The sequence below is a fragment of the Hyperolius riggenbachi genome, chromosome 6, assembly GCF_040937935.1.
Source record: "Hyperolius riggenbachi isolate aHypRig1 chromosome 6, aHypRig1.pri, whole genome shotgun sequence".
Lineage (NCBI taxonomy): Eukaryota > Metazoa > Chordata > Amphibia > Anura > Hyperoliidae > Hyperolius > Hyperolius riggenbachi.
In genome coordinates, this window is record NC_090651.1 from 233872125 (window position 1) to 233899716 (window position 27592).

Here is a 27592-nt window from a genome sequence, read left to right on the forward strand (position 1 = left end):
CGATGCCTCTTTTGTCCCCGTGTCCTTGTCCTCTGTGTCCCTGGTGCTTCTTTTGTCTCCAGTGCCTCATCCTCCTGTGTCCCCTGGTGCCTCTTTTGTCCCAGTTGTCCTCTACGTCCCCTGGTGCCTCTTTAGTCCCTGTGTGTCTTCCATGTCTCCCAGTGCCTCTTTTGTGCCCGTCTTCCATGACTGGCCATCATCTCATGACTGGCCATCAACCTGGGATGGATTTATTTTATGGGATCTGCTAGTAGGATCTCTTCACACTATGTCCGTTGCATTGCAGAATAATTCTGCATGCCAACTCACTGTCCATACAATTCTATGGGCCTGTTCACACATCTTGGTTGTAATGGATGGTGGTTTTCTAACTCGCTGCACGCAGGCTTTAAATTAAAGTCTATGTCCAGAGTCCATTGCAATTCACACTCATAACTTGTGCGTTAAGTAATGCACAGTGTGAATCCAGCCTAAGAGGTCAAGAATTTTCACATATGGATTCTATTGGATCATAGTGACTGTTAAAGGACACCAGAGCCCAAATGAATATGAGAAAGGGGGGGGGGGGAGGGGGCGACATGTACAGTGAGCTGTCCTGATGCTCTCCGAAACCCTCGTTCATCATTCTGGCCCCTTCACTGCTTGCAATTGCCCATTGGCACCTTCTTCAGGTCAGCGGGGTCGGGCATCAGTGCGCTTGCGCTGGCCCGGTTCCACGTGTTTGAAAGTATGCAACCGTGGCTGGGAGCGCTCTGCGCATGCGCATGGACGTCATAAATACACTTTTCACTTTTCTCACCAGGGCAGTTTCTAGGCTTAATTGTTCCCAGGGTGAGCATGTGAAAATTAGCAGGAAGCAGTAAGAGTAAGCGGCTAGAGACAGATCATCCCTGCGGCATCGATTTACACATGGAGCCAGGATGGTGAGTCTTCACTTCACTGCTCCAGCTGCCATGCATTGCTACGATGGAGGGGGAGCATGGACATGGGGTTGTCTCTAAATGAGCTATTCAGAGAGACAAAACTACAGCTGCAGTTTAGACCTGTCATCCGCTTAAGATATACAGTACAGTATAGGTACACACAAAGTTAACAGATGTAGGGAGAGAGATTCTCCCCCTACCCTCATGATCCACTGATCCCACACCCTGGTCTGACACCACTCTATGAAAGGAATTTGATAACATTAAAAAGGAAGAGATAAGTAGGTACACTGATACAGCAGTGCTTAGCAACAGCTAGTGAAGCTATTCGCAGCCCAGTTAAAAAAAAAATATGTTAATCGATTGTTGTCCTTTAGGAGGTATTTTATGGATAAGGGCCCATATGCAATTAACTTTTTCTCCTGAATTTTCTCCTAGGAGATGCCTTTCATCCTCTCTTTAAATGAATACTTAAGTCAAAATAAAAAAATGATTTTTACTCACCTGGGGCATCCCTCAGCCCCCTGAAGCTGTATGGTGCCCTCGCAGCTCAGCTCCGATCCCCCTGTCCCCGCCGGCGACTACTTCCGGGTTCGGCGACAGCCGCCGACAGCCTGGGAAGCGAGTGATTCTCCGCGTTCCCAGCCGCTATATCACCCTCTATGCTGCTATAGCGTATATGTTATACGCTATAGCAGCATAGAGGGTGATATAGCGAATGGGAACGCGGAGAATCACTCGCGTTCCCAGCCTGTCGGCGGCTGTCGCCGAACCCGGAAGTAGCCGCCGGCGGGGACAGGGGGATCGGAGCCGGGCTGCGAGGGCACCATACAGCTTCAGGGGGCTGAGGGATGCCCCAGGTGAGTAAAAATTATTTTTTTATTTTGACTTAAGTATTCCTTTAACCACTTCACCCCCAAGGGTTTTTACCTTAACGGACCAGAGCAATTTTCACCTGTCAGCGCTCCTCCCTTTCATTTACCAATAACTTTATCACTACCTTTCACACTTGCGTTTTTGCCACAAATTAGGCTTTTTTGGGAAGATATTTGTTTTCAGTAATGACTATTTTCTTTTCAATTTAACCACTTGCCGACCGCCCACAGCGGCGGGCGTGGTTGTGCGGCGATCGAGTCATTTGTGACGTGATCAGCCCCCGGCAACAGGCTCCGCCCCCCTCACGCAGTAACCTGCCGGCCGTTTGGAAGCGCCGGCGGGTTACTAGTTGCCTGATCGCCGCTACAAAGTGTCTCTGCTGCCATGTCCAGGTCACGATTTGAGAACATCCTGCACTTCAGTGCCAATACAACCTGTCATCTAAGAGGCCACCCTGCTTATGACCGGTTCCTCAAAATTCGCCCCCTCATAGACCACCTGTCATCAACATTTGCAGATGCTTATACCCCTGAACAGTCATTTTGAGACATTTGGTTTCCAGACTACTCACGGTTTTGGGCCCCTAAAATGCCAGGGCAGTATAGGAACCCCACAAGTGACCCCATTTTAGAAAAAAAAGACACCACAAGGTATTCCGTTAGGTGTATGACGAGTTCATAGAAGATTTTATTTTTTGTCAGAAGTTAGCGGAAATTGATTTTTATTGTTTTTTTTCACAATGTGTCATTTTCCACTAACTTGTGACAAAAAATAAAATCTTCTATGAACTTACCATACCCCTAACGGAATACCGTGAGGTGTCTTCTTTCTAAAATGGGGTCACTTGTGGGGTTCTTATACTGCCCTGGCATTCTAGGGGCCCTAAACCGTGAGTAGTCTAGAAACCAAATGCCTCAAAATGACCTGTGAAATCCTGTATTAGTGACAAGAAAAGGAGGTAAAATTCATTTAGATAGTAGGTTGTATGACCGAGCAATAAACCGTGAAAGCTGCAGTGGTCTGAATGGAAAAAAAGGCTCTGGTCCTTAAGGGGCGAAAAGACCGTGATCCTTAAGTGGTTAAAGGAAAAACTTGGGGGGAAAAATGGAAAAATACACTATTTCTCCAAATTCCATCCCTTATAATTTTCTAATAGACAATGCTACTATAACTAAAACCCACTCATTTTATTTGCCCATTTGTCCCAGTTATTACAATGTTTAAATTATGTCCCTAGTACAATGGTGGGGACAATATATGATTTTGTAATAAAGTTGTATTTGTTCTGTTTTGATTTTTTTTTGTACTGGATCAATAATTACAAGACTTTATTTGCAAAAATAACAGTAATATACCCTCATGCCATATATAGTAAAAAAAAAAAAAAGTCCCTAATGTAACTATTAAAGCATTTTTTTTTAAATGCTGTCAGTTTGATTTTGGTAACTATGGGGGGCAGGGGAGGGGGGGGGGGGGAGAGGTATTAACTTTTTTTTTTTCATGTACAAGTGATAATGTAGAGTAAAATGTGTATATTTACTTTATGGGGTTTTTTTACCACTAGAAGTCCCCACACTCATTAGTCTGTGTGCTTTGAACAAGCACACCGACAGTGTTACAGAAAAGATCATTGGCTTCTCATTGAAGTCATGATCTTTCCCTTACAGGCACTTTGATCGGTTCCCTTTCACAAATTGTGGCTCTCCGAGTTCTGATGGGCGCACATGCACATGGCAGCGGCGGCTGAAGACGTTTTAAAACGTCTTTTGGTTTGTTAAGAGGGACCAACTGGATGTTTTGAAATGAGGCGTCGTCCAGTAGTGGTTAAAATAATTTTTGCACTATGCAATTGAAAAAGAATCAAAAAGTAGGTGAAAAATGACTGTCAAAAATATTAAAAAGTTAATTGAATAGAGGACTTGGTATCCTGAAACATTCAAAGATCCTTTAGCTGTTACTAAGCCTCACTCCTGAAAGACTACATGACACCATAATCCCCACTCCGTCTAAGATGAGAAGAGTTTCCATATACCACAAGCTGATTTAGGGCCCGTTTCCACTAGAGCGAATCCGCATGCGTTGTCTGCATGCGGATTCGCACAGCCAATACAAGTGGATGGCCCGGTTTCCACTTGTCAGTTTTTTCCAGCGTTTTTCTGTGCAGGATTTTTCTGCACGGTAGAGCCTGCAGAATTCGCCTGCATGAGGAATGCAGGCGATTCGCAGGCTATGTATTTGATAGGGAAAACGCACATGCGTTTTTTGCCGCGATTTCGCATGCGAATTCGCATGAAAACTAATGTAAATTGAACCAGGCAGTGACATGGTTAAATTCGCATATACCTGCCTATGCGAAATCGCATGGGAAATCGCGGCAAAAATGCATGCGGAATCGCATCCGCATGCGATTTCGTCAGTGGTGGAATCCCAGCGATTTGCACCGCACTAGTGAAAATGAGCCCTAACAGTTAGAGGATAACGCCTTCATTCCATCTCAAGAAGTAGAAAAAAAAAAAAAAACTCCATCTCATGCAATAGCAAAAATCCCAAACTCCATCGACGAGTATACAGCAGATCTGTTCACCAACAACTCCAGCACAATTCTCCCCAACACTTCTATCCCTCCCCTATTATAGTCCTCACACAGATCTTTATTGGATGTCTATTGGACCTTTATTTGCAGCAGAGTTCCAGTGGACATGTAATGATATACAGAGCTAATCTCTGTGCTATGCTGCCATCTAGTGTCCGTAACTACTAATCATGCAGTCCCCACAGGTAACAAGAGTATTGGCGGCTCTCAGTACTTCTCTATGCAGTGCCCTCTCTAAAAATGTTGCCTTTAGAACTTTTGGCAGATGTTGTCATGCGCAATGACATCGCGCATCCGGTCCCTCTCCTGAATCGTGGCGCAGTCTTGCGGCCGCCAACAGAACAGGAAAGTCTATTTATTGCAGCTCCACACTGCCCTCGATAGAGGCTCCCTATGCTGAATGATTTTCTGCTATTTGGTAACTGACAAGAAGTCTGTTTTTGCTCCTATTGACATCCATAAGCCTAGTGCTCCCCTGGCTGATCTACTTTGCATTACATTGTATTTAATCCTATCAGTGACCAGTCTAATTTTACAACACACTTTCAGGTCAGCGCTGTGTAGTGCTATCAGCGCTGCCTGAAATATGTCTTGTCTTTAATTGGCTTTTTTTTTTATTTTTTTTATTTTGTTTAATTAATATATGTGATCTTTTACATATATAATTTAAATAGATTTATATCTTATTTATTATCAGTTTTTTACTACTATTTCCTAATTCTATTTTAAACACTATATGTATATACGTATGTATATATATATATATATATATATATATATATATATATATATATATATATATATATATATATATATTTTACACTTTTCTTTTACCAGTCCCCGGGGAAGCAGGAGTTCAATTTGGTGTAATACCAACCACTATTCCCTAATATAGGGTGCAGGTAATAGAGAGTAGGTCCTTATTTGTTCATGCGACGATTTCGCCGCATGTAATGGGGGCGAAGTTAGTGAAACAGCCACTAGATGGCCACAGTAAGGTCTATGCGACGATTACGTCGCATTCTGAGGACGGAAAGCACCGAGTTGTCATGGAGACGTGGGACCCGAGGTACTTCCGGGTAAACGCGCCTCCATTGGAGGAAAGTGCCAATGCAGTGAGCACTTCCGGGGCACAGGCGACAAGGACGGAAGGTAATATCGAGTATTAGGTATATAAGTCAGTCCAAACACAGCCGCGCATGCTTCTGATGAGTTACTTTATGTAACGAAACCGGTAAAGCGCACGCGTCCGGCATAGGTGGGGCAGAACGTAGGGAGAAACTGGAGACACCAGAGGGAGGTGATAGAACCAGTGCAGCTAAGCCGACCCGGCGGCCCACGATTGGGGTAGAGCCCATAAAAACTCAGTGCCTTAAACAACGGACATGTTTGTAAGTTTGCATTTCTTTTAAAATTAATGTATTTTAACAATTTTACGCTATGGGAGCTCTGATTATATTTTCTTTGAGGTGTATTGATACTGCAGCTCAGGGCCGGGTCGAAGCATAGGCTGGAGAGGCTCCAGCCTCAGGGCGCAGTGTAGGAGGGGGCGCACAATTCATTCAGTTGTCATTCCTAATTGTGTAGGAAGCAGAAAGAAATAAGAAAAGGGGATACACAGCAGTGACTGCAAGCCAGATAACTAAATATTAAGGTGTTGGGGAGGTTGTGGGCCCTGTGGCCCTCTTAGTCTAATAGCAATCAGTGTGTGACGGCTGGGGTGGGAGGGATGGAGGGGCATACTTTGGTGTCTCAGCCTTGGGTGCTGGAGGACCTTGTCCCTGCTCTGCTGCAGCGAGGTGACAACAGTGCAAGAGGTTCCTTGAGTGGCAGGGGGCGGCCAGATTGCCCCATAAGCACTGGAGACCCATCTGACAGAGGGTCATTTGTAGGCGGTGAGTTCCCACTGCTTGGGGTGTGGTGGAGGTGACATCTCACAGAAGTGGTTACTGTGCTCAGTCTGAAACATAGGAAGAACTCTGAACTGTCTGATGTGTGAGAGTGATTCTAATAAGAAGGAGAGACACTTGGCTAGCAGTATCTAAGTGCGCAGCTGTTGTTTGAATATGATACAGTATATAACAGAAACATTAAACTGTACAATACATAGCATATTAATATTATAAGTTTTGCCACACCATCAAGTTTTACACTTGGCACAGTGCAATCATGTAAGTATCTACCAAATGCTGACTCATCCATTACATGTCAAGCATCCAGTTCAAACTCCTAACCCTATTATAAAAAGTTCTCCATAAGATTTCCCCTCCATACATTTCTTAACTAAATTCCATGTACCATCCCACTTTAGAGCTGGTTCACATGGGCTTCTGCTGAGCTTCTGCTTAGTATTTACTTCAAACGCTGTGTTTTTTTTTTCAAGAATGCCAGCATTTAACAGCTTAGCTTTAAATGGCTTTTGAAGGATTTTAATGGCTTTCAGGAGAGCGTTGCATTCTCTGGGCTTTTGGTGGCTTTTAGGGTACATTTCCACTATTGCGAAATCGCATGCATGCCCCGCATGCAAATTCGCATAACCAATACAAGTGAATGAGGCTGTGTCCACTTGGCAGGAAAACTGAGCGTTTTCTTGTGCAGGAAAAATCTGCACAGCAAAGCCATCCGAATTCGGACATCGCACACACCACAAGCGATTAGCATACAATGTATTTAACAGGAAATTCGCATGCGGTTTTGGTATGCGAATTTTCATGCAAATTCGCATACGATTTCGCATAGAAACAATGGAAAAGCACACAGGCACTGCCATGGTTAAATTCGCATACATAGTCATCCATGAGAAATCTTATGAGAATTCGCATGAAAATTCTCACACAAACGCATGCGAAATTCGCATCCGCATGCAAATTTTTCCCTCTGCGATTCCCACCGCACAAGTGGAAACGTGCCCTTACAGGAAGTATATGGAAAGGCTGGAATTTTATGGGCTTTCTTTGGCTTCTATGGGCTTTCATTGGCTTTCAAGTGCCTTCTAGAAGCTGCATGTTGCTTTTGAGATGAGACGCTGGGATCAACTGCCAGGTTTTCATGAAAGCCTGCAAAAGCTTGTACTAAACGCTCCCATTCACTTGCATGGGAGGGCGCCAGATCCTTAACAACGTTACTTTTAAAACACTGCGTTTAATGCCAGTAAAACGTCCGTGTGAACCAACCCTTAACCACTTCCCGACCGCCTAACGCACAGAGGCGGCCGGGAAGTGTGCCCTGCGAGGACCGGCTCACCCACAGAGGCGGCGGTCCTTGTAAGGACATGGGCGGAGCGATCGCGTCATCCGTGACGCGATCCTCCGCCGGCGCCTGCCGCCGCTCACCCGCCGCAACATCCCGCCGGCCATACGGAAGCGCCGGCGGGATGTTAACCCCACGATCGCCACATACAAAGTGTATAATACACTTTGTAAGGTTTACAAAGTGTATTATACAGGCTGCCTCCTGCCCTGGTGGTCCCAGTGTCCGAGGGACCACCAGGGCAGGCTGCAGCCACCCTATGTCGCACCCAAGCACACTGATTCCCCCCCCCTGCCCCAAATCGCCCACAGCACCCCTCAGGACCCCCCCTGCCCACCCCCCAGACCCCTGTTTGCACCCAATCACCCCCCTAATCACCCATCAATCACTCCCTGTCACTATCTGTCAATGCTATTTTTTTTACCCCCCCCCCCCCCTGCCCCCTCCTGATCACCCCCCCACCCCTCAGATTCTCCCCAGCCCCCCCCCCCCTCCCCCTGTGTACTGTATGCATCTATCCCCCTGATCACCTGTCAATCACCTGTCAATCACCCATCAATCACCCCCTGTCACTGCCACCCATCAATCAGCCCCTAACCTGCCCCTTGCGGGCAATCTGATCACCCACCCACACCAATAGATCGCCCGCAGATCCGACATCAGATCACCACCCAAGCGCAGTGTTTACATCTATTCTCTCCTCTAAACACCCACTAATTACCCATCAATCACCCCCTATCACCACCTGTCACTGTTACCCATCAGATCAGACCCTAATCTGCCCCTTGTGGGCACCCAATCACCCGCCTACACGCTCAGATTGCCCTCAGACCCCCCCTTATCAATTCGCCAGGGCATTATTTACATCTGTCCTTCCCTGTAATAACCCACTGATCACCTGTCAATCACCTATCAATCACCCCCTGTCACTGCCACCCATCAATCACCCCCTGTCACTGCCACGCATCAATCAGCTCCAAACCTGCCCCTTGCGGGCAATCTGATCACCCACCCACACCAATAGATCGCCCGCAGATCCGACATCAGATCACCACCCAAGCGCAGTGTTTACATCTATTCTCTCCTCTAAACACCCACTAATTACCCATCAATCACCCCCTATCACCACCTGTCACTGTTACCCATCAGATCAGACCCTAATCTGCCCCTTGCGGGCACCCAATCACCTTCCTACACTCTCAGATTGCCCTCAGACCCCCCCTTATCAATTCGCCAGTGCAATATTTACATCTCTTCTTCCCTGTAATAACCCACTGATCACCTGTCAATCACCTATCAATCACCCCCTGTCACTGCCACCCATCAATCACCCCCTGTCACTGCCACCCATCAATCAGCCCCTAACCTGCCCCTAGTGGGCAATCTGATCACCCACCCACACCAATAGATCGCCTGCAGATCCGACGTCCGATCACCTCCCAAGTGCAGTGTTTACATCTGTTCTCTACCCTAAACACCCACTAATTACCCATCAATCACCCCCTGTCACTGCTACCTATCAGATTTGACCCCTATCTGCCCCTAGGGCACTCAATCACCCGCCCACACCCTCAGAATGCCCTCAGACCCCAGCCCTGATCACCTCGCCAGTGCATTGCTTGCATCTATTCCCCCCTCTAATCACACCTTGAGACACCCATCAATCACCTCCTGTCACCCCCTAGCACACCTACCCATCAGATCAGGCCCTAATTTGCCCCGTGTGGGCTCCTGATCACTCGGTCAAACCCTCAGATCCCCCTCAGACCCCCTTCCAATCACCTCCCCAGTGCATTGATTGCATCTATTTTCCCCTCTAACCACCCCGAGACACCCTCAATCACCTCCTGTCACCCCCCCTAGCACTCCTATCCATCAGATCAGGCCCAATACAACCTGTCATCTAAAAGGCCACCCTGCTTATGACCGGTTCCACAAAATTCGCCCCCTCATAGACCACCTGTCATCAAAATTTGCAGATGCTTATACCCCTGAACAGTCATTTTGAGACATTTGGTTTCCAGACTACTCACGGTTTTAGGCCCGTAAAATGCCAGGGCGGTATTGGAACCCCACAAGTGACCCCATTTTAGAAAAAAGACACCCCAAGGTATTCTGTTAGGTGTATGACGAGTTCATAGATTTTATTTTTTGTCAAAAGTTAGCGGAAATTGATTTTTATTGTTTTTTTTTTTCCACAAAGTGTCATTTTTCACTAACTTGTGACAAAAATTAAAATCTTCTATGAACTCGCCATACACCTAACGGAATACCTTGGGGTGTCTTCTTTTTAAAATGGGGTCACTTGTGGGGTTCCTATACTGCCCTGGCATTTTAGGGGCCCTAAACCGTGAGGAGTAGTCTAGAAAACAAATGCCTCAAAATGACCTGTGAATAGGACGTTGGGCCCCTTAGCGCACCTAGGCTGCAAAAAAGTGTCACACATGTGGTACCGCCGTACTCAGGAGAAGTAGTATAATGTGTTTTGGGGTGTATTTTTACACATACCCATGCTGGGTGGGAGAAATCTCTCTGTAAATGGACAATTGTGTGTAAAAAAAAAAATCAAACAATTGTCATTTACAGAGATATTTCTCCCACCCAGCATGGGTATGTGTAAAAATACACCCCAAAACACATTATACTACTTCTCCCGAATACGGCGGTACCACATGTGTGGCACTTTTTTTACACCCTAAGTACGCTAAGGGGCCCAAAGTCCAATGAGTACCTTTAGGATTTCACAGGTCGTTTTGCGACATTTGGTTTCAAGACTACTCCTCACGGTTTAGGGCCCCTAAAATGCCAGGGCAGTATAGGAACCCCACAAATGACCCCATTCTAGAAAGAAGACACCCAAAGGTATTCTGTTAGGAGTATGGTGAGTTCATAGAAAATTACACTTTGTGAAAAAAAACAATTAAAATCAATTTCCGCTAACTTGTGACAAAAAAATAAAAACTTCTATGAACTCACCATACTCCTAACGGAATACCTTGGGGTGTCTTCTTTCTAAAATGAGGTCATTAGTAGGGTTCCTATACTGCCCTGGCATTTTAGGGGCCCTAAACCGTGAGGAGTAGTCTTGAAACAAAGATGACCTGTGAAATCCTAAAGGTACTCATTGGACTTTGGGCCCCTCAGCGCAGTTAGGGTGCAAAAAAGTGCCATACATGTGGTATCGCCGTACTCGGGAGAAGTAGTATAATGTGTTTTGGGGTGTATTTTTACACATACCCATGCTGGGTGGGAGAAATACCTCTGTAAATGACAATCTTTTGATTTTTTTTTTACACACAATTGTCCATTTACAGAGTTATTTCTCCCACCCAGCATGGGTATGTGTAAAAATACACCCCAAAACACATTTTACTACTTCTCCCGAGTACGGCGATACCACATGTGTGGCACTTTTTTGCACCCTAACTGCGCTAAGGGGCCCAAAGTCCAATGAGTACCTTTAGGATTTCACAGGTCATTTTGAGACATTTCGTTTCAAGACTACTCCTCACGGTTTAGGGCCCCTAAAATGCCAGGACAGTATAGGAACCCCACAAATGACTCCATTTTAGAAAGAAGACACCCCAAGGTATTCTGTTAGTAGTACAGTGAGTTCATAGAAGATTTTATTTTTTGTCACAAGTTAGCGGAAATTGATTTTTATTGGTTTTTTTCACAAAGTGTCATTTTCCGCTAACTTGTGACAAAAAATAAATTCTTCTATGAACTCACCATACTCCTAACGGAATACCTTGGGGTGTTTCTTTCTAAAATGGACTGTAAATGGACAATTGTGTGTAAAAAAAAGAATTGTCATTTACAGAGATATTTCTCCCACCCAGCATGGGTATGTGTAAAAATACACCCCAAAACACATTATACTACTTCTCCTGAGTACGGCAATACCACATGTGTGGCACTTTTTTGCAGCCTAACTGCGCTAAGGGGCCCAAAGTCCAATGAGCACCTTTAGGCTTTACAGGGGTGCTTACAATTTAGCACCCCCCAAAATGTCAGAACAGTAAACACACCCCACAAATGACCCCATTTTGGAAAGTAGACACTTCAAGGTATTCAGAGAGGAGCATAGTGAGTCCGTGGCAGGTTTCATTTTTTTTTTGTCGCAAGTTAGAAGAAATAGAAACTTTTTTTTTTGTCACAAAGTGTCATTTTCCGCTTACTTGTGACAAAAAATAATATCTTCTATGAACTCACTATGCCTCTCAGTGAATACTTTGGGATGTCTTCTTTCCAAAATGGGGTCATTTGGGGGGTATTTATACTATCCTGGAATTCTAGCCCCTCATGAAACATGACAGGTGGTCAGAAAAGGCAGAGATGCTGGAAAATGGGAAAATTCACTTTTTGCACCATAGTTTGTAAACGCTATAACTTTTACCCAAACCAATAAATATAGGCTGAATGGGGTTTTTTTTTTAATCAAAAACATGTTTGTCCACATTTTTCGCGCTGCATGTATACAGAAATTTTACTTTATTTGAAAAATGTCAGCACAGAAAGTTAAAAAAATCATTTTTTTGCCAAAATTCATGTCTTTTTTGATGAATATAATAAAAAGTAAAAAATCGCATCAGCAATCAAATAGCATCAAAAGAAAGCTTTATTAGTGACAAGAAAAGGAGCCAAAATTCATTTAGGTGGTAGGTTGTATGAGCGAGCAATAAACCGTGAAAGCTGCAGTGGTCTGAATGGAAAAAAAGTGGCCGGTCCTTAAGGGGGGTAAAGCCCTAGATCCTCAAGTGGTTAAATCTTTGTTCCTCCTATGAAACCCTTCTGTCCTCTAGTTTGGTTATCTCTTCTCAATCATCCTGTACTTCTCATGGGTTTCACATTTCCAGATTTTATGTTCACAATTACAAGATAAGTCCGACTGGGACCGTTTGTGAGAGTTATAGGATAAGTTATGGCCAATGCTTACTGCATCCAGGGAGGTGGCTGGGATATATGGGCCCCAGAGCTCTCTTGATGGCAAAGAGCCCCCCCATTCTCAGAGACCAGCTGGTATTGTGAATTGCAGTTGGGGTGACAAACATCCTGTTGCAAGTGCAAACTTTTCAGTCAGGAAAAAAAACAACAACTTCCAGAACAGTTCTGGGGAGATAAACTATGGCCTCGATTCATAAAACTGCCTGCGAGCGGGGAAAGTCGAGCGGGGAAACACCGCTGTCGGTATTTCCGCCTTCAGGGTGGTAATTCATAAAAATGTAGCTACTTGTGATATACGTGCGGAGATACTCCGCTGTAGGCAGGCGTTAGGCTGTCGGGAGACGTGCGGAAACAGGGGAAGCAGGCGGAATCCCTCCGTGCGGTGTTCTCTCTGCAGCTGCTTGGGAGGTCTGTCCCATTCACTGCAACGGATTCCGCACGCTTCTCGCCACATCAGAGGTAGCGGTAATACCCGTCCGCATACCGCTACCTCTAATCTTTATGAATTGACATTTGTTACTGTTGCTGTGATAATCACCGCGCAAGGCGGTGATTGATCACTCTGCTCGCAAATGTCGGCTTTTCATGCGGAAAAAGCCTTTATGAATGCATATTTTGGTGTGTGGTCGGTAAAGTGAGCGTTTTTTTGCATTTCCGAATGCGGGAATGCTTTATGAATCGAGGCCTATGAGAGAAGGTATAATATAGATCAGTGTAAAATGCAGTATAAAATGTAGCCACCCCTCTATTGAATTAGTTGTATGGATAGCCAAAAAGAAAAAAGGGGGGAGAACTCAGTACAGTAATGTCAAATTGCATATAAAACGTAGCTTTTAATGGCAATATTATTAATTGTTCACATTGAAACAAAATATATAAAATAGTCCTTGTTGCACATTTGTCACAATCGGTTGCCTAAGGCACGTTTTGGGTCTATAATATGGCCACTTCTTCAGAGGCTTAACCTCCCTGGCGGTTTATTTATTTTGCCAGGGAGGCTGCAATGTGGTTTTTTTTAAATTAAAAAAAAAATATTTCATGCAGCCAACTGAAAGTTGGCTGCATGAAAGCCCACTAGAGGGCGCTCCGGAAGCGTACTTTCGATCGCCTCCGGCAATCGAAAGTAACAAGATAGGCCGCAATGAGCGGCCTATCTTGTTTCGCTTTCCTCGTCGCCATGGCGACGAGCGGAGTGACGTCATGGACGTCAGTCGACGTCCTGACGTCAGAGCCGCCCGATCCAGCCCCTAGCGCCGGCCGGAACTGTTTGTTCCGGCTGCGCTGGGCTCGGGCGGCTGGGGGGACCCTCTTTCGCTGCTGCACGCGGCGGATCGCCGCGGAGCGGCGGCGATCGGGCAGCACACGCGGCTGGCAAAGTGCCAGCTGCGTGTGCTGCTTTTTTCAGAAACGAAATCGGCCCAGCAGGGCCTGAGCGGCGACCTCCGGCGGCATACCCCGAGCTCAGCTCGGGATTACCGCCAAGGAGGTTAATGCTGTAGGTATGCAGTATGTGAAAAAGGATAATTAACCTTCCTGGCGGTAAGCCCGATGCCGCGCAGGAAGATATCGCAGCCCATGGTGGGGCGATTTTCGCCATTTAAAGTGCTGTGCGCGCAGCTAGCACTTTGCTAGCCGCGCGCACAGCTTGATCGCCGCCGCACTGCGGCGATCGCCCGCACGCAGCGGCAGAAGAGGGCCCCCCCCACGCCAGAGCCCTGCGCTGCCCGGACCAATGAGTTCCGGGCAGCGCTATGGGCTGGATCGGAGGCGTCTGACGTCAGGACACCATTCCGATTGTCGCCATGGTGACAGGAGAAGCCAAACAGGGGAGCGCGTTATATACGCGTTCCCCTGTTTGCTATTGATTAGACCACTCTGGTAGCTTTACATGAAACAAGAAAAAAAAAAAAGGATTTTTGCCTATTTGGCAAAAAAAAAAATTAACCGCCAGGGAGGTTAAAACCATAGGTTAGTACAGCCATATCATAAGATCATGTTACGCATGTTCTTGAAGGGAATGTCCGAGCTCGTTAAAAAAAAAAAACAAAAAAAAAACACCTACTTACCCGGTGCTTCCTCCAGCCCCTGGCAGCCGCTATGTACCTTGCCACAGCTCCTCTCTCAGCCGTCCTCTGCTGCACCTACGCGAGCGCCCAGATGACCTGGCGAGGTTGGCCTCTGCACTGTCAGGGACCAGCAGCTGAGAGCAGAGCTACTGTGAAGGACATAGCAGCTGCCAGGGGCTGGAGGAAGCTCCGGTATGTAGATTTTTCTTTTTTTTAAAGAGCTCGGACATTCCCTTTAACCCCCTGGCGGTAATTCTGAGCTAAGAATTAGCAGCTGGGAGCAGTAAGCCCAAGCTAAGCTCAGGCTAGGTAAAATCAATGGTGCTGCGCATTATCTGGGTCCCACAAGCGATCGGCGCGGTCTAACGGGACTCCAGGCCTCTCTTGCCGGCCACCGGGATCCCCATCTCTTCTGGATCTCGGTGGCAAATCAGCGACGGTGCGGAACATCGTTACATCATCGGGGACGGCGCTGAGAATTATAGGGGACCTGAACTATTGCAGAGGACAGAAGGAAAACGGAGTAGTGCACTTGTTATGTATGTGGAGTGCTAAGCCTGTCTGATCCCCCTCTGGACCCCATCGCACAGGATAGAAGGTAAACGGAGAGAAATTTAGCCTGTCCAATTCCTCCTTATTTGTCTCTAATCACAAATTGTAATTTGATCTCTCCCGTGTCACATGACTGCCATGGCAGAGATGGCAGATGAGCTCATTTGAAAGCACAGGATGTCAATATAGCCATTTGGTTCCCAACAGCTTCTGAGCTAAGTGCTTCTGCTGATCTGCCTTACTGTTACCCATTTTTGCCTGGATTTTGACTACTCTTTGTCTGCTGCCTGTACCGACCTCTGCCTGGATTGTGACTACTGTCTGCTTGCCTCCTACACCGACCTCTGCCTGGATTTTGACTACTCTTTGCCTGCCGCTTGCACCGACCTCTGCCTGGATTTTGACTACTCTCTGCCTGCTGCTTAAAGGGGTTCTTTCGCGAAAAAAGTAGGCAGTTAAAAAATGTGACAGATGACAGGTTTTGGGCCAGTCCATCTTTTTAAGGGGGATTCTCAGGGCTTTCTTTGTTTTCAACAGCATTTCCTGAACAGCAGTTTAACTGCCAAAATAGCAAGATACCAGCCGGCCTCCCTAATCACTTGCACACTATTATGTCAGTTAGATTTTGCAACTGTTGTTCAGGAAATGCTGTTGAAAACAAAGAAAGCCCTCAGAATCCCCCTTAAAAAGATGGACTGGCCCAAAACCTGTCATCTGTCACATTTTTTAACTGCCTACTTTTTTCGCGAAAGAACCCCTTTAAGACTGATAGCAAAGGGGGAAAAAAGTCCAAAAGGAATCACGCTTTTACTGTCCCGATGGTAATGTCGCCCTTTGTGCCATTCCAGTTTCAAAATATACCACACGGGAGAGGCGTACTAGGTGTATATATGTACATACTGTAGTCTGATGCCTTATTTGTACAGTTTCACTATTTAAGTTTACTCATAAATGTAATTATTTCAACAATTTTGTGTTCTAGTCTTATTACATGCACAATGTCTACAAGACTTTTTTTCTGACATATTTTAGTAAGTTATGACTTAAAGAGAGTCTAAAGCCTTAAAAATTACCTTTTTATTTCAGAATGCTCTTCAGCCTTAAAGGAGTCATCAGGGGATATAACGAAAATAAGTGCTACTTATCCGGGGCTTCGTCCATCCCCAAGCTCCCAGCATGTCCCTCGCTGCAGCTCCGCCCTTAGCCGGTCTCCGGCGATGACATCAGGCCGACCTGGAGGTCGGCCTGTACTGTGCCTGCGCGAGCGGCGGTGTCAATCACCGCCATGTGGACCGGAGCGTACTGCGCAGGCGCAGAATGCTCCAAAACAGGGAGGCAGCGGCAGCGAACGGCTGACAGCGGAGCTGCAGCGAGGGGCATGCTCGGAGCTTAGGGCTGGACGAAGCCCCGGGTAAGTAGCACTTATTTTCGTTATATCCCCTGATGACTCCTTTAAGAGCAAAGATGATTCACTGCATCCCCACAGCTGTAGGACTTTATCTACCCCCAAATCCCAGAGCAAAACATTCTATGACTTTAAAAGTCGCAGATTTTGCTGCCCGGGGAGGCAGAGCTTTGCGCTGTAGCTCTGCCTCCAGTCCATTCAATCACCGCCGATCTCTGCCTCTCCCCATCCCTCTCAGTGAAAGAAGACAGAGAGGTGGGGAGAGGTGGTGGTCGGCAGTGATTAAATGGACTGGAGGCAGAGCTACAGTGCAAAGCTCTGCCTGCTCCAGGAAGTACCGGAGGATTTTGCCACAGGGATTTCAGGGGGGGATAAAGACCACGTACGGTTGCAGGGATGCGGCAAATCATCTTTGCTCTTAAAGCTAAAGAGTATATTGAAATAAAAAGATGTAATTTTTAAGGCTTCAGACTCAGAAATGGAGGCCTAAAATTCTTGAAAGAAAATGTACCGCTTTCAGACCTATAAATCCAGACAGAAATGAACGCCAGGGAGGTTCACGTCCAGTCTGCTCAGATATCATCATTAGGTTTGGTAACCATAGGTAAACACTCAGGTTTAGTCCCATAAAGGCTGGGTACCTTTAAAATAAATAGTAACTCTGCGGCATAGGCTGTTCAAAGTGATGAAAATAGCACACAGGACACTCCAATCGTTGTGTTGGACTATGAGATAAGATAGTTTATAAATTGTGGTTCGGAACAGATAGTTTATATGATACAGTGCCTGTTTAAAATACATTGGGAAGACTAAGGGGGCCTTAAATGATTGCATTCTAGAGCACTTTACTATTACTAATACTATTACTAACCAATATTACTAATTACAGGAGGCAAGGGACAATCTACCATTGCTGAACACCACAGAGAAAATCATGCCGATAGGTTAATAGAGATGGCCCAAACGATTTCGCCGGCGAACAGTTCCCGCCGAACTTCCAGGGTTCGCAATCGCGGAGCACCGCAAACTTTTCCAGAAGTTCGATTCGCCCCCATAATGCAACATGAGGGTCAACTTTGACCCTCTACATCACAGTCAGCAGGCACATTGTAGCCAATCAGGCTACACTCCCTCCTGGAGCCACTCCCCCTCCCCTTATAAAAGGCAGGCAGCGTCAGGCTTTGGACTCACTCGTGTGCCTGCATTAATTAGAGAAGGGAAAGCTGCTGCAGACTCTCATAGGGAAAGCTTAGTTAGGCTCTTGTAGGCTTCTTAGCTTTCTCCTTGCTGATTCTTATTGCTAAACAAGCACCCCTCAACAGCTCTTTTGAGAGCTAATCTTGTTCTTGTAATCTATATTTTTTTTTTGTGTGTCCCACAGACACTTGTGTTGCATAGACAGCCTTGGTAATTTGTGCTGTGTGTGCCACTGCCAGGCCCAGCACATTCAGTGACTACCTGTGTGTGTGACAGGTGCACATTGTATTACCCATCACTGCATATACCTACCTGTTCACAGTGCACCCACCTACCTACGTGAGCACACGCAGTGTGATATTTAATACCACCAGTCACTCTACCTGTTCACGACACGTGTGTGACAGGTGCACATTTGTAATACCAATCACTGCATATACCTACCTGTTGTTTTCAGTGCACCCACCTACCTACGTGAGTGCACGCAGTGTGATATACCACTCCGTGCATACCTGTTAACTGCACCTGTGTGACTGCACATTGTATTAGTCAAGTCAGTGCATACCTTTCACTTCTTTCCCCCCAATATGGACAAAACAAAAAGCCGAGGTAGGCCACCTGGCGGGTCTGTTCGAGGTCATGATTTCGTGCGGCCCTCGACCAAAGTACAGTGTTCAGAAGAAGGCACGTCCCATCAACCCCCAATATTGTCAGGACGTAGTTGACTATTTAACACCTCATCTTTCTCAGCTTCCGCACGGAAGCGTGACATATCATCCTCCTCCTGCTGTGATTCTGGCACCCCACTTAACACTCAGTCGGCCGCCACCACCAAAGTGCCATCACCCCAGGGCTCAGCAGTGTGGAATTTTTTGTGTGCGTCTGCCTCAGATGAGAGCAATGCCATCTGTACTCTCTGCCACTGAAAATTGAGCCGTGGAAAGACCAAGACCCGCGTAGTGACAATTACCTTACAAAGGCTCATGATTACAAAGCACAAACTGCGATGGGATGACCACCTGAGGAAAAGCAGCAAACAAAAGCAAAGCCACACACTGCAGTGGAAGATACCAAGCCGCAATTTTTTCTAAAAAAACTGTACCGTGATGTTGAAAGGCAAGTGGTGACATCTCTGGCACACAGCGTTGGGTCAAGGGTCCATCTGACCACGGATGCCTGGTCTGGAAAGCACGCTCAGGCCTGCCCGAAGACTAAGTCAGTCCCCACACACAGCATCTCTGCCTGCACGCCGTGTGACTGCCTGCCTCAAGACTAAGTCGCTCCCCACACAGCATCTCTGCCCCCAGGCCGGTTGTCTGCCTTCTCCGCCACCACCAACAGGGTCCAGGACTCCAGGTGGATTCCTGAATTTTTAAGGCCGCTGCTAGCATACATGCCTGCCTAATTTTTCTGGCTGCACTGCAGCTGCAACAACAAAACAAAAGGCATGTACATGTGCCAATTCCTCTTCGTGATCATTACCTTGCCGGGGTGAAGGGGCTTGCGTATTACGATGAAGCAATTACTGACGGCTATATGAGTGTGTGTGTGTGTGTGGGGGGGGGGGGGGGGGGGGCACACCCACCATAATAAGGTAATTGTGGACAGACCAAATTTAAACAGCTGGACAGTCACTGTTCTGTCAATCAGCTACCTCAGCCCGGCGACCATGCGAGCTGGAAAGCCGCCATCACCTGCACTCTCGTCATGGTGCGCATCAGTCCAGCACGGCCGTCACTACACAAACAGCTGTTTGCAGTCACTGCATACCTTTCACTGCATCTTTGACTGCACATTGTATTGTACCTGGCAGTCAGTGCATACCTTTCACTTGAATGGATGGTAGACTTGCCCTCCAGAACAGATTCTTGTTAAAGGATTTAAAGTTGATTCATCTAATATACATGAGGGCCTCGAAAGTCCTCCTGTATTGTTATTTTTGGTCACTGCCTTGGGACGTGCATGCCATGCCTGCTGCCTTCCTTGGATGTGTGGTAGCCATTCCTGCTCCTTTGCCCACAGCGTGCCTGCTGCCTTCCTTGGATGTGTGGTGGTAGCCGTTCCTGCTCCTTTGCCCACAGCGTGCCTGCTGCCTTCCTTGGATGTGTGGTGGTGTTAGCCATTTCTTAGGCTCCCACTCCGGACCGGAATCGAACCAGGATTCCCCGGCCATTACCCGTGGTCACCATGCTACTGAGAAAGTACCATCGAAAGTTTCACACAGTTGAATGAATGGCAGACTTGCCCTCCATAACACATTCTTGGCAAATGCTTTCGATTTGGTTCGTCTTGCGCTGGATCAAGGGTCCATCTGACCACAGATGCCTGGTCTGCAAACCACGGTCAGGGTAGGTACATTACTTATACAGCAAATGGGTCCTTACTTGGATGTGTGGTGGTGGTAGCCGGTTCTCAGGCTCCCACTCCGGACCGGAATCGAAACGATTCCCCGGCCATTACCTGTGGTCACTCACAATGGCAGACTTGCCCTCCATAACAGATTCTCGTCACAGGTACTGAACAGCCAGCAGAAAATATAATTAAAAAAAATAGATGTAAGCTTTAATAATGGTAGAGAAAGACCCATCGAAAATTGATAAGGCAGTCAGACATTACCTGATATCACTGAGGAAGAGCAATCTTCAGCGGTGCGTAATATGTTGGCGCTTTATAAATACAATAAATAATAATAATAATAATCTCGCCATGGTGCACACCAGTCCAGCATGGCCGTCACTACACAAACAGCTGTTTGCGGTGCGTTACACAGTGAGTTTGGTCCGTCAGTGTGGAGCAGTACACTAATTACACTACCTGATTGATGTATACACATGCAAGATGTTTTAAAGCATTTTAGGCCTGCAATTTAGCATTCAATGTGATTTCTGCCCTTAAAACGCTGCTTTGCGTCCAATTCAGATTTTCCCCCGGGACTTTTGGTGTCTATCCCACTCCACCATGCCCCCCTCCAGGTGTTAGACCCCTTGAAACATCTTTTCCATCACTTGTGGCCAGCATAAATGTTTCTAGTTTTCAAAGTTCGCCTCCCCATTGGAGTCTATTGTGGTCCACGAAAGTTTGCGCGAACCGCACTTTCGCGGAAGTTCGCAAACCAAAAATCGGAGGTTCAGGCTATCTCTATAGGTTAACTGGAATGTTAGTCCAAGGAATATACAAACTAAATATATCCAAACGGAGAGGAAATAACGATAAAAGTCCCTTTATAGCGGGACACTCGGTGAGTATTTTATTTTACACAGGGCCACTGTGCACAGAGGCGATCCCTGCTGGTGCTGGATACGGGTATATGGAATTACAACTGCTATATTAGCACTTTAGTGAGTAGCTTGTTAAAGCGAGTAGAAATTGTTATCCGTCCCTCAGAGAGATGCTGAAGAACCAGCTGATCAGCTCCCCTGATAGCTACACAGTAAGCAGATATGTGGTTAATTAATTAAATAGGCCACAGGAGTGCTGCAGAATGTTGCCTTCTAGCTATCAGCAAGGGAACAGCGAACATAAGAAGTTGAATCTTCCATAACTCTTCTGCCTCCCCCTGAATGTGGTGTAATATTTGATCATTTCACAACAGGAAAAAAGGTTAAAACATAGCAAGTGACCTCTTCTTCACCCCCCCCCCCCCACTCACCCCCAACACACACATCCAAAACATCACCAAAGCCCGGACACAACTAAGCAGCTCACCCATGCTCTCATCATCTCCAGCTTTGATTACTGCAACCCCCTCCTATCAGGACCTTCAATAAAATAACGATACCCTGTTATACGATGTTTATCCTATCCCGGGGTAACTATCCTATAACGGGGTATCGTTATTTTATAGAAGGTCCTGGTACATGACCCTCGCTTGGCAACTGGTAGGTATTGAGCAGCCAAATGCTATTAAGACATGCACCCCACGGACGCCGCGTCAGCCTTCTTTCTAGATTACTATATGAGGGGGGTGGGGGAGGAGTTACAGTATATAAGCACTCAGCCTGGTGCGTTCCCATTAGTCCCTGAGGAGTCACGTGACGAAACGGGTAGGGCGGAGCTTGGGATACGCACGCTGAGTCTATGAAGGAGAGGAGAGGCGAGATGCTGATGTCCTATCCAGACAAGGAGATGGTGATATGCAATGCTGTTTAACTTGTTTTTAAATGTACAGGCATTACTTATCTTTTAATCTATGTATTAAAAAGCGGTTTTACACATGATTGGATTGTTTTGAGTTTACCTGCAGACTACATCCGTGGAAAAAGCCCAGATGGCAGACATTGGCTATTCAACTATAGCAGCTTTTGGTGAGCAGGGGCACATGGGTGTGGGGGGGGGGGTGCTCTTTTTTGTACCTATTGTTGAAGGTGTTTCCTCCCAGTGTTATTTGAAGACAACGGAGGGGTGATCGCAACTGCTATAAAAAACAGTGGACTGTGTACGGATTGGTAATCTAGGAGCAGCGTGATCCACCAACAGAATAATTGGTATTTTTGCACATACTGTGACATATAGAAGGGACTAAGCACAGCATTATTAATAGAAAATAAGTTGTAATACCGTATACCGTAATACCATGGTATTTTTATATGGTTATTATACCATGGAATTTCATACCGTTTCAACCCTACTCCCATGCATGCCTGCAGGATTTCTCAAGACCCTCTGGATCTCCCTTCCACCGCCCATCAGACTAGCTCCCTCCTTCAACACATTCAAGCAAGCCCCCAAAACCCACCTCACCACCCCCTACCACACAGTAACTCTCTACTGAATATTTATCCAACAGCCCTGCCTAGTGTATCTACCCCCCCTAGATTGTAAGCCTTTGGCAGGTTCCTCCCTTCCTTAGTGTATTCTACACAATCATGTGCTCCTTACATATGACAGCCTCGTACTTGTATTACTGGGCGTACCTAACCAGCCCATAATCACATGATCATGTATCTTGTACCCTGTTTGTCTTGTATAAATTTGTCCTATGTTGTATAACCTTGTTACATCTGTCATCCTTGTATCATTGTATGTCTTTAATGCAATTCAGATCAGGCATGTTGGAAAAAAAAAATCGATCTGGCAGGTAAATCTGCCAGAAAATTGTAATGTGTGTACCTAGCATAAGAGTGCTTTGCTCTTGTCGTACTATAGTGCTCATATACACAATGGTTGTGTTCACACTAACTGCCCCATTTGTGCACATTGGCCCATATGCAAATTACTTTTTCTCCTGAGTTTCCTCCTAGGTGATATTTTCACCACTTGTCATAAAATTACTTTTAGTATTTTCTTGCTTGCTGGCGGTTTAAAAGGCATTTTACCACCTACTTTTTCAATTGTAAAATTTATACAAGTTATTTTAAAGCAGAACTGAAAACTCAGTAAAAAATAAGTTTCACTTACCTGGGGCTTCTGCCAGCCCCCTGCAGCCAACCTGTGCCCTCGCAGTCCTGGACCGATCCTCCGTTCCCCTGCCGCGGCTCACTTTTTTTCCCTAATGTAGGTCGACTTCTAAGTCGACTGCGCAGTACGCGTCCAGCTACGGGAGCGTGAACGAGGATGTGCGTAGCCAGGATAGTGATGTGAAGGAAAGTGAGCTGTGGCATGGGACCAGAGCATCGGTGAGTGGCAGCGTGGGGACAGGGCGGCTGCAGGGGGCTGGCAGAAGCCCCAGGTAAGTGAAACATATTTTTTACAGAGTTTTCAGTTATGCTTTAAGGCTGCTTCCACACAGGGACTTTAAAGGCGCACGTTGGTGCAGCCTGTAACGCTCCCCCAACGCACAGCAATGTAACACAAGTGGGCTGTTCACACTGCCCACATTGCGTTACATGTAACGCTGCACGTTCTTCAGAAAGTGCAGCATACTATAGCGTTACAGCGGCTTAAAGAGAACCCGAGGTGGGATTTAATCATGTTCCTGGGGCACAGAGGCTGGTTGTGCACACTAAGACCAGCCTCCGTTGCCCCATGGTGTGCCTCCATGTCCCCCCTGCGCGCCGCTATACCCCCGCAGTGCTGGCGACACGCAGCGTGTCGCCAGCACAATGTTTACCTAACCGCTGTCTGTCAGCGCCGCTCCCCCGCATCGGCGCTACCCGCCCGTGTCCCTTCCCTCCCGCTGATAGGAGGAAAGTGCCGCGGGCGGGTAGCGCCAATGCGGAGGAGGCGGGGGAGCGGCGCTGACTGACAGCGCATAGGTAAACATTGTAACATTGTTCTGGCGACGTGCTGCGTGTCGCCAGCACTGCGGGGGGGTATAGCGGCGCGCAGGGGTGACATGGAGGCACACCATGGGGCAACGGAGGCTGGTCTTAGTGTGCACAATCAGCCTCTGTGCCCCAGTAACATAATTAAATCCCACCGCGGGTTCTCTTTAAGCCTCCGTAGAAGCGCTATTTAGCGCGAAACGGTCATCAGGCATCCTGTGCCCAGCACCCACCACCACCCACGCCTCCTCTCACAAGGGTATGTGTCTGTTTTATGCCATTTTTGCAAGATGTTGCACTTGCAGCAGTGCCAGCCTTCCTGCTTCATTCTGTCTGCTTGTCTCTTTAAGCCGCGTTAGACTGTCTGCACATGCTCAGTAATGTTGGGGAGGAGCGGAGAGCGGCCAGGCACATGGCTAATTAATATTCACTGCACGTTTTGACGTGCAGTGTTTACTTCCTGGAGCGGCCGCTTTGTGCGGCGATTGGCCGGCGGGACCACGTGATGCCGCATGCATCCAAGAGTACGCATCACGGACGCCAGAGGGAGCTGCACAACACGGCTCACTCTGACGTCCACATCGAAGAGCACCAGGCGTTGCGTTAGGTGCACGTTATGCGACCTTAACGTGGCACCTAACGCAACGTCTTAGTGTGCAAGTAGCCTAAAGAGAAGATCAAAATTATCTCCTAGGAGATAGCTAAGGAGAAAAAGTTTACGGGCCATGGTCTCATATTTATTAAAATGTGTGCATCTGCAAGGCAACAGATTGAATATGGCATTCAGGAAAAATAAAACAGCAAGCTGCAAGTCTTCTTTCTGGTGACTGGAAATGCATTACCTGTTACAAACCCCATTAATTAACACTGGCTGTCAATTCTAAAGCCTCATTTACACGCGTAGATGAGGCTCCGATGTTCCTTATCAATCGAGCCGCTGATGTGGGGAATCGAATCCGTACGCACGGGCGAGCTGGGACGCGGAAGAGGCGATCCGGCGGCTAATCGAGCCGCCGGATCGGAGCCTCATCTACGCGTGTAGATGAGGCTTAAAACATTTATACAAGAGCTTTTCTGAGAGCTTTTTAACCATCAGTGCTTTCTAAAAACTTTTTAAAAAAACGCTCCAGCTGACTTACATTAAAATCGTGGTAAAATAGTGCAATTTTACCATGATTTTAATGTAAGTCAATACGAGCATTTTTAAAAAAGCTTTCAGAATGCGCTGATGGCTAAACAGCGCTCAGGAAAAGCGCTTATAATGTGTCTGAGCCCTAAGGGCCCATTCACACTGGCTATCGCAAAATGCTAGCATTTTGTGTGGGTGATTGTACCATGATAAACGTAAAATCACTGTACAATCTTATGATTGTTGATCGATATTGATTAGCGCTTTTTTAAGCACTGTATCGCGATCACTCTAGAATCGCTATTTTACAGACAATGTGTTGGGACCCGCGGCTGAGATCTTCTGCGCATGCACGCCTCTGCACAGGGACGGATCAAGACCAAATTGCGCCTGGGGCAAGGTCAGGTTTTGGCACCTAAAGGTCAGGTTCTGGCGCCTAAACTGCCATTCATTTTGTCGCCTTTTTAAGAATTCAACAAACTGCGCCTGGGGCAAGATACCCGCTTGCCCCCCCCCCCCCCCCCCCTAGATCCGTCCCTGCCTCTGCACAGTTCAGAGAGAATCACAAGAGCCATGCATCGTCCGCACAGAAGATCCCGACCAAGTCACGGGTCACGTTCCTACAGAGGGAAAAGCAGAGGCCTGGCTCAGAGGGGACCTGCGCCGTGGGACCTAACAGACTTCTAGGGGCTGGAAGAATCCCCAGGTGAGTGAAACCTTTATTTTTCAGATTGCCTGATGTATCCTTTAAACTCCTTAGCATTAACCCTGACTTAGGCTCAGGGCAGAAAACCGCTGCTCAATGCGGTAACCCCGAGCCCGAGGTATAGGCAGATCAATGCACACAGCTGGTGTTTCAACTCACCTCCCCTGGGATCCAGATGCCGGAAGCCACTCTCCTTTCAGTCCTCGTAGGCTCTGAATTTCTTTGGCGAGATTGCCATCTGTCGTCATGACAACACCCGGAGATCTCACTATAGCGTTATCTCTTACCAGTAACATCACCCATTACTGACAAATGTGTCCTATACTAGCATTTTTTTTAAAGGATACATCAGGCAATCTGAAAAATAAAAAAAAAATGTCACTTACCTGGGGCTTCTTTCAGCCCTAGAAGTCTGTTAGGTCCCACAGCACAATTCCACTCTGAGACAGCCCTCTTCTCTCCCTTCAGTAATATTGGGACCCGCAACTGAGTCGGAATCTTCTGCGCATGCGTCTCAGTGATCGCAGTGGCTGGATAGTGTACTGTGCCTCTGACACAGGAGACCAGGGTTAAAATCTCAGCCTTTCTTGTTCAGTAAGCAAGCACTTATTTATTAGGAGACCTTGGGCAAGACTCCCAAGCACTGCTACTGTCTATAGAGCGTGTCCTAGTGGCTGCAGCTCTGGCGCTTTCAGTCCATCAGGAGAAAAGCGGAATATAAATGGTTATTTGTAGCCTTAAGTGAAAAAGCAAGATGTGACCTAGATGGCAGTGACAGATGCCCTCAAAAGCCCAGTACATCCATGCTGCATTTTCGGCTACTATGATTTTTAATTTAAGAAAAAACAGTAGTAAAATGGGGTATAGTAAAAGGTACAGGGGTCACAGTTTCAAAATCCCCAAACCCTACAGAGTTGACATGCTCCTCGTATGGTTATGGATCTTCACATCATTTTCCTCTAACATTACAAAAAAAAACACACACACACATATTTAGATATTAGTAAGTTAGTAAATGAGCTATACGGAAATTATTCCTATATTGTTTTAGTAAATGCAAGCGTCGTAAAGCAGCTGTTATGCAACATGACAGCTGTCCCAAAGACTTCAACAAAATCATGCGCTTAATCTTTCAAGATACTCTTCCGCAGTCCTCCCTGTGCACGCCCCTAAGTGGGAGGTCAAGCTGATTGCAGATCCCGCACCCTAATAGAGGTAGACACCGCTTCAGCAGAGCAAGCAGGATGCACTGGGCCTCTTTCTGCAGAGTCACAGTTGCTCCCCCTCCCTTTGGTGACGTCACACCCGAGTTAGAGATGCCGGGTGTGCCACGTGCAGTGTGACATTGCAAGTAATGGCCCGAGGAGCAGGATTGTGTGACATGAAGCTGTAGCATGTGTCCCATGCTCACCTGCAGATCTGTATTGCAGAGGCCGTGGGTTCCTTGTGCTGTGACATTGCTCTCCTTTCCAGCTGGGATGCTGCTTCCACTCAGCTGCCTGTGTAGATGCTGAGCCTGGAAGGGGAGGGAGAAGAGTGAATGACATAACTGAGTCCTCCTATCTTCAGCTCAGGCAACACCGATCAGCCTACTGTGAATGAATGGGTTGGCACGCCCTGAAATTAGCATAATGCAAGTGGTTGGCTGTAGGTGGCCACTGGTCTGGATCAAAGGACATCTGGCAGCATTCAGAAATCACCCCACCTGTCCTGCAAGAATTTAGCAAATACTTACTAGGTTAGGTC

The 27592-nt window shown here is 46.8% G+C and overlaps 1 protein-coding gene across 2 annotated transcripts in view; it reads right to left on the bottom strand.

The window, feature by feature from the left end:
• Positions 1 to 27389, bottom strand: part of ACOT7 (acyl-CoA thioesterase 7) — a 277637-nt gene extending 250248 nt beyond the window's left edge. The window contains exon 1 of one of the 2 annotated variants that reach the window (XM_068240526.1): positions 27258 to 27389. In XM_068240526.1, the coding sequence (XP_068096627.1) occupies positions 27258 to 27304 (47 nt within the window). In that variant the 5' untranslated portion in view covers positions 27305 to 27389. The remainder of the gene's footprint in view (positions 1 to 27257) is intronic. The other variant, XM_068240525.1, reaches the window with a different exon arrangement.
• Positions 27390 to 27592: the final 203 nt, after the last annotated feature.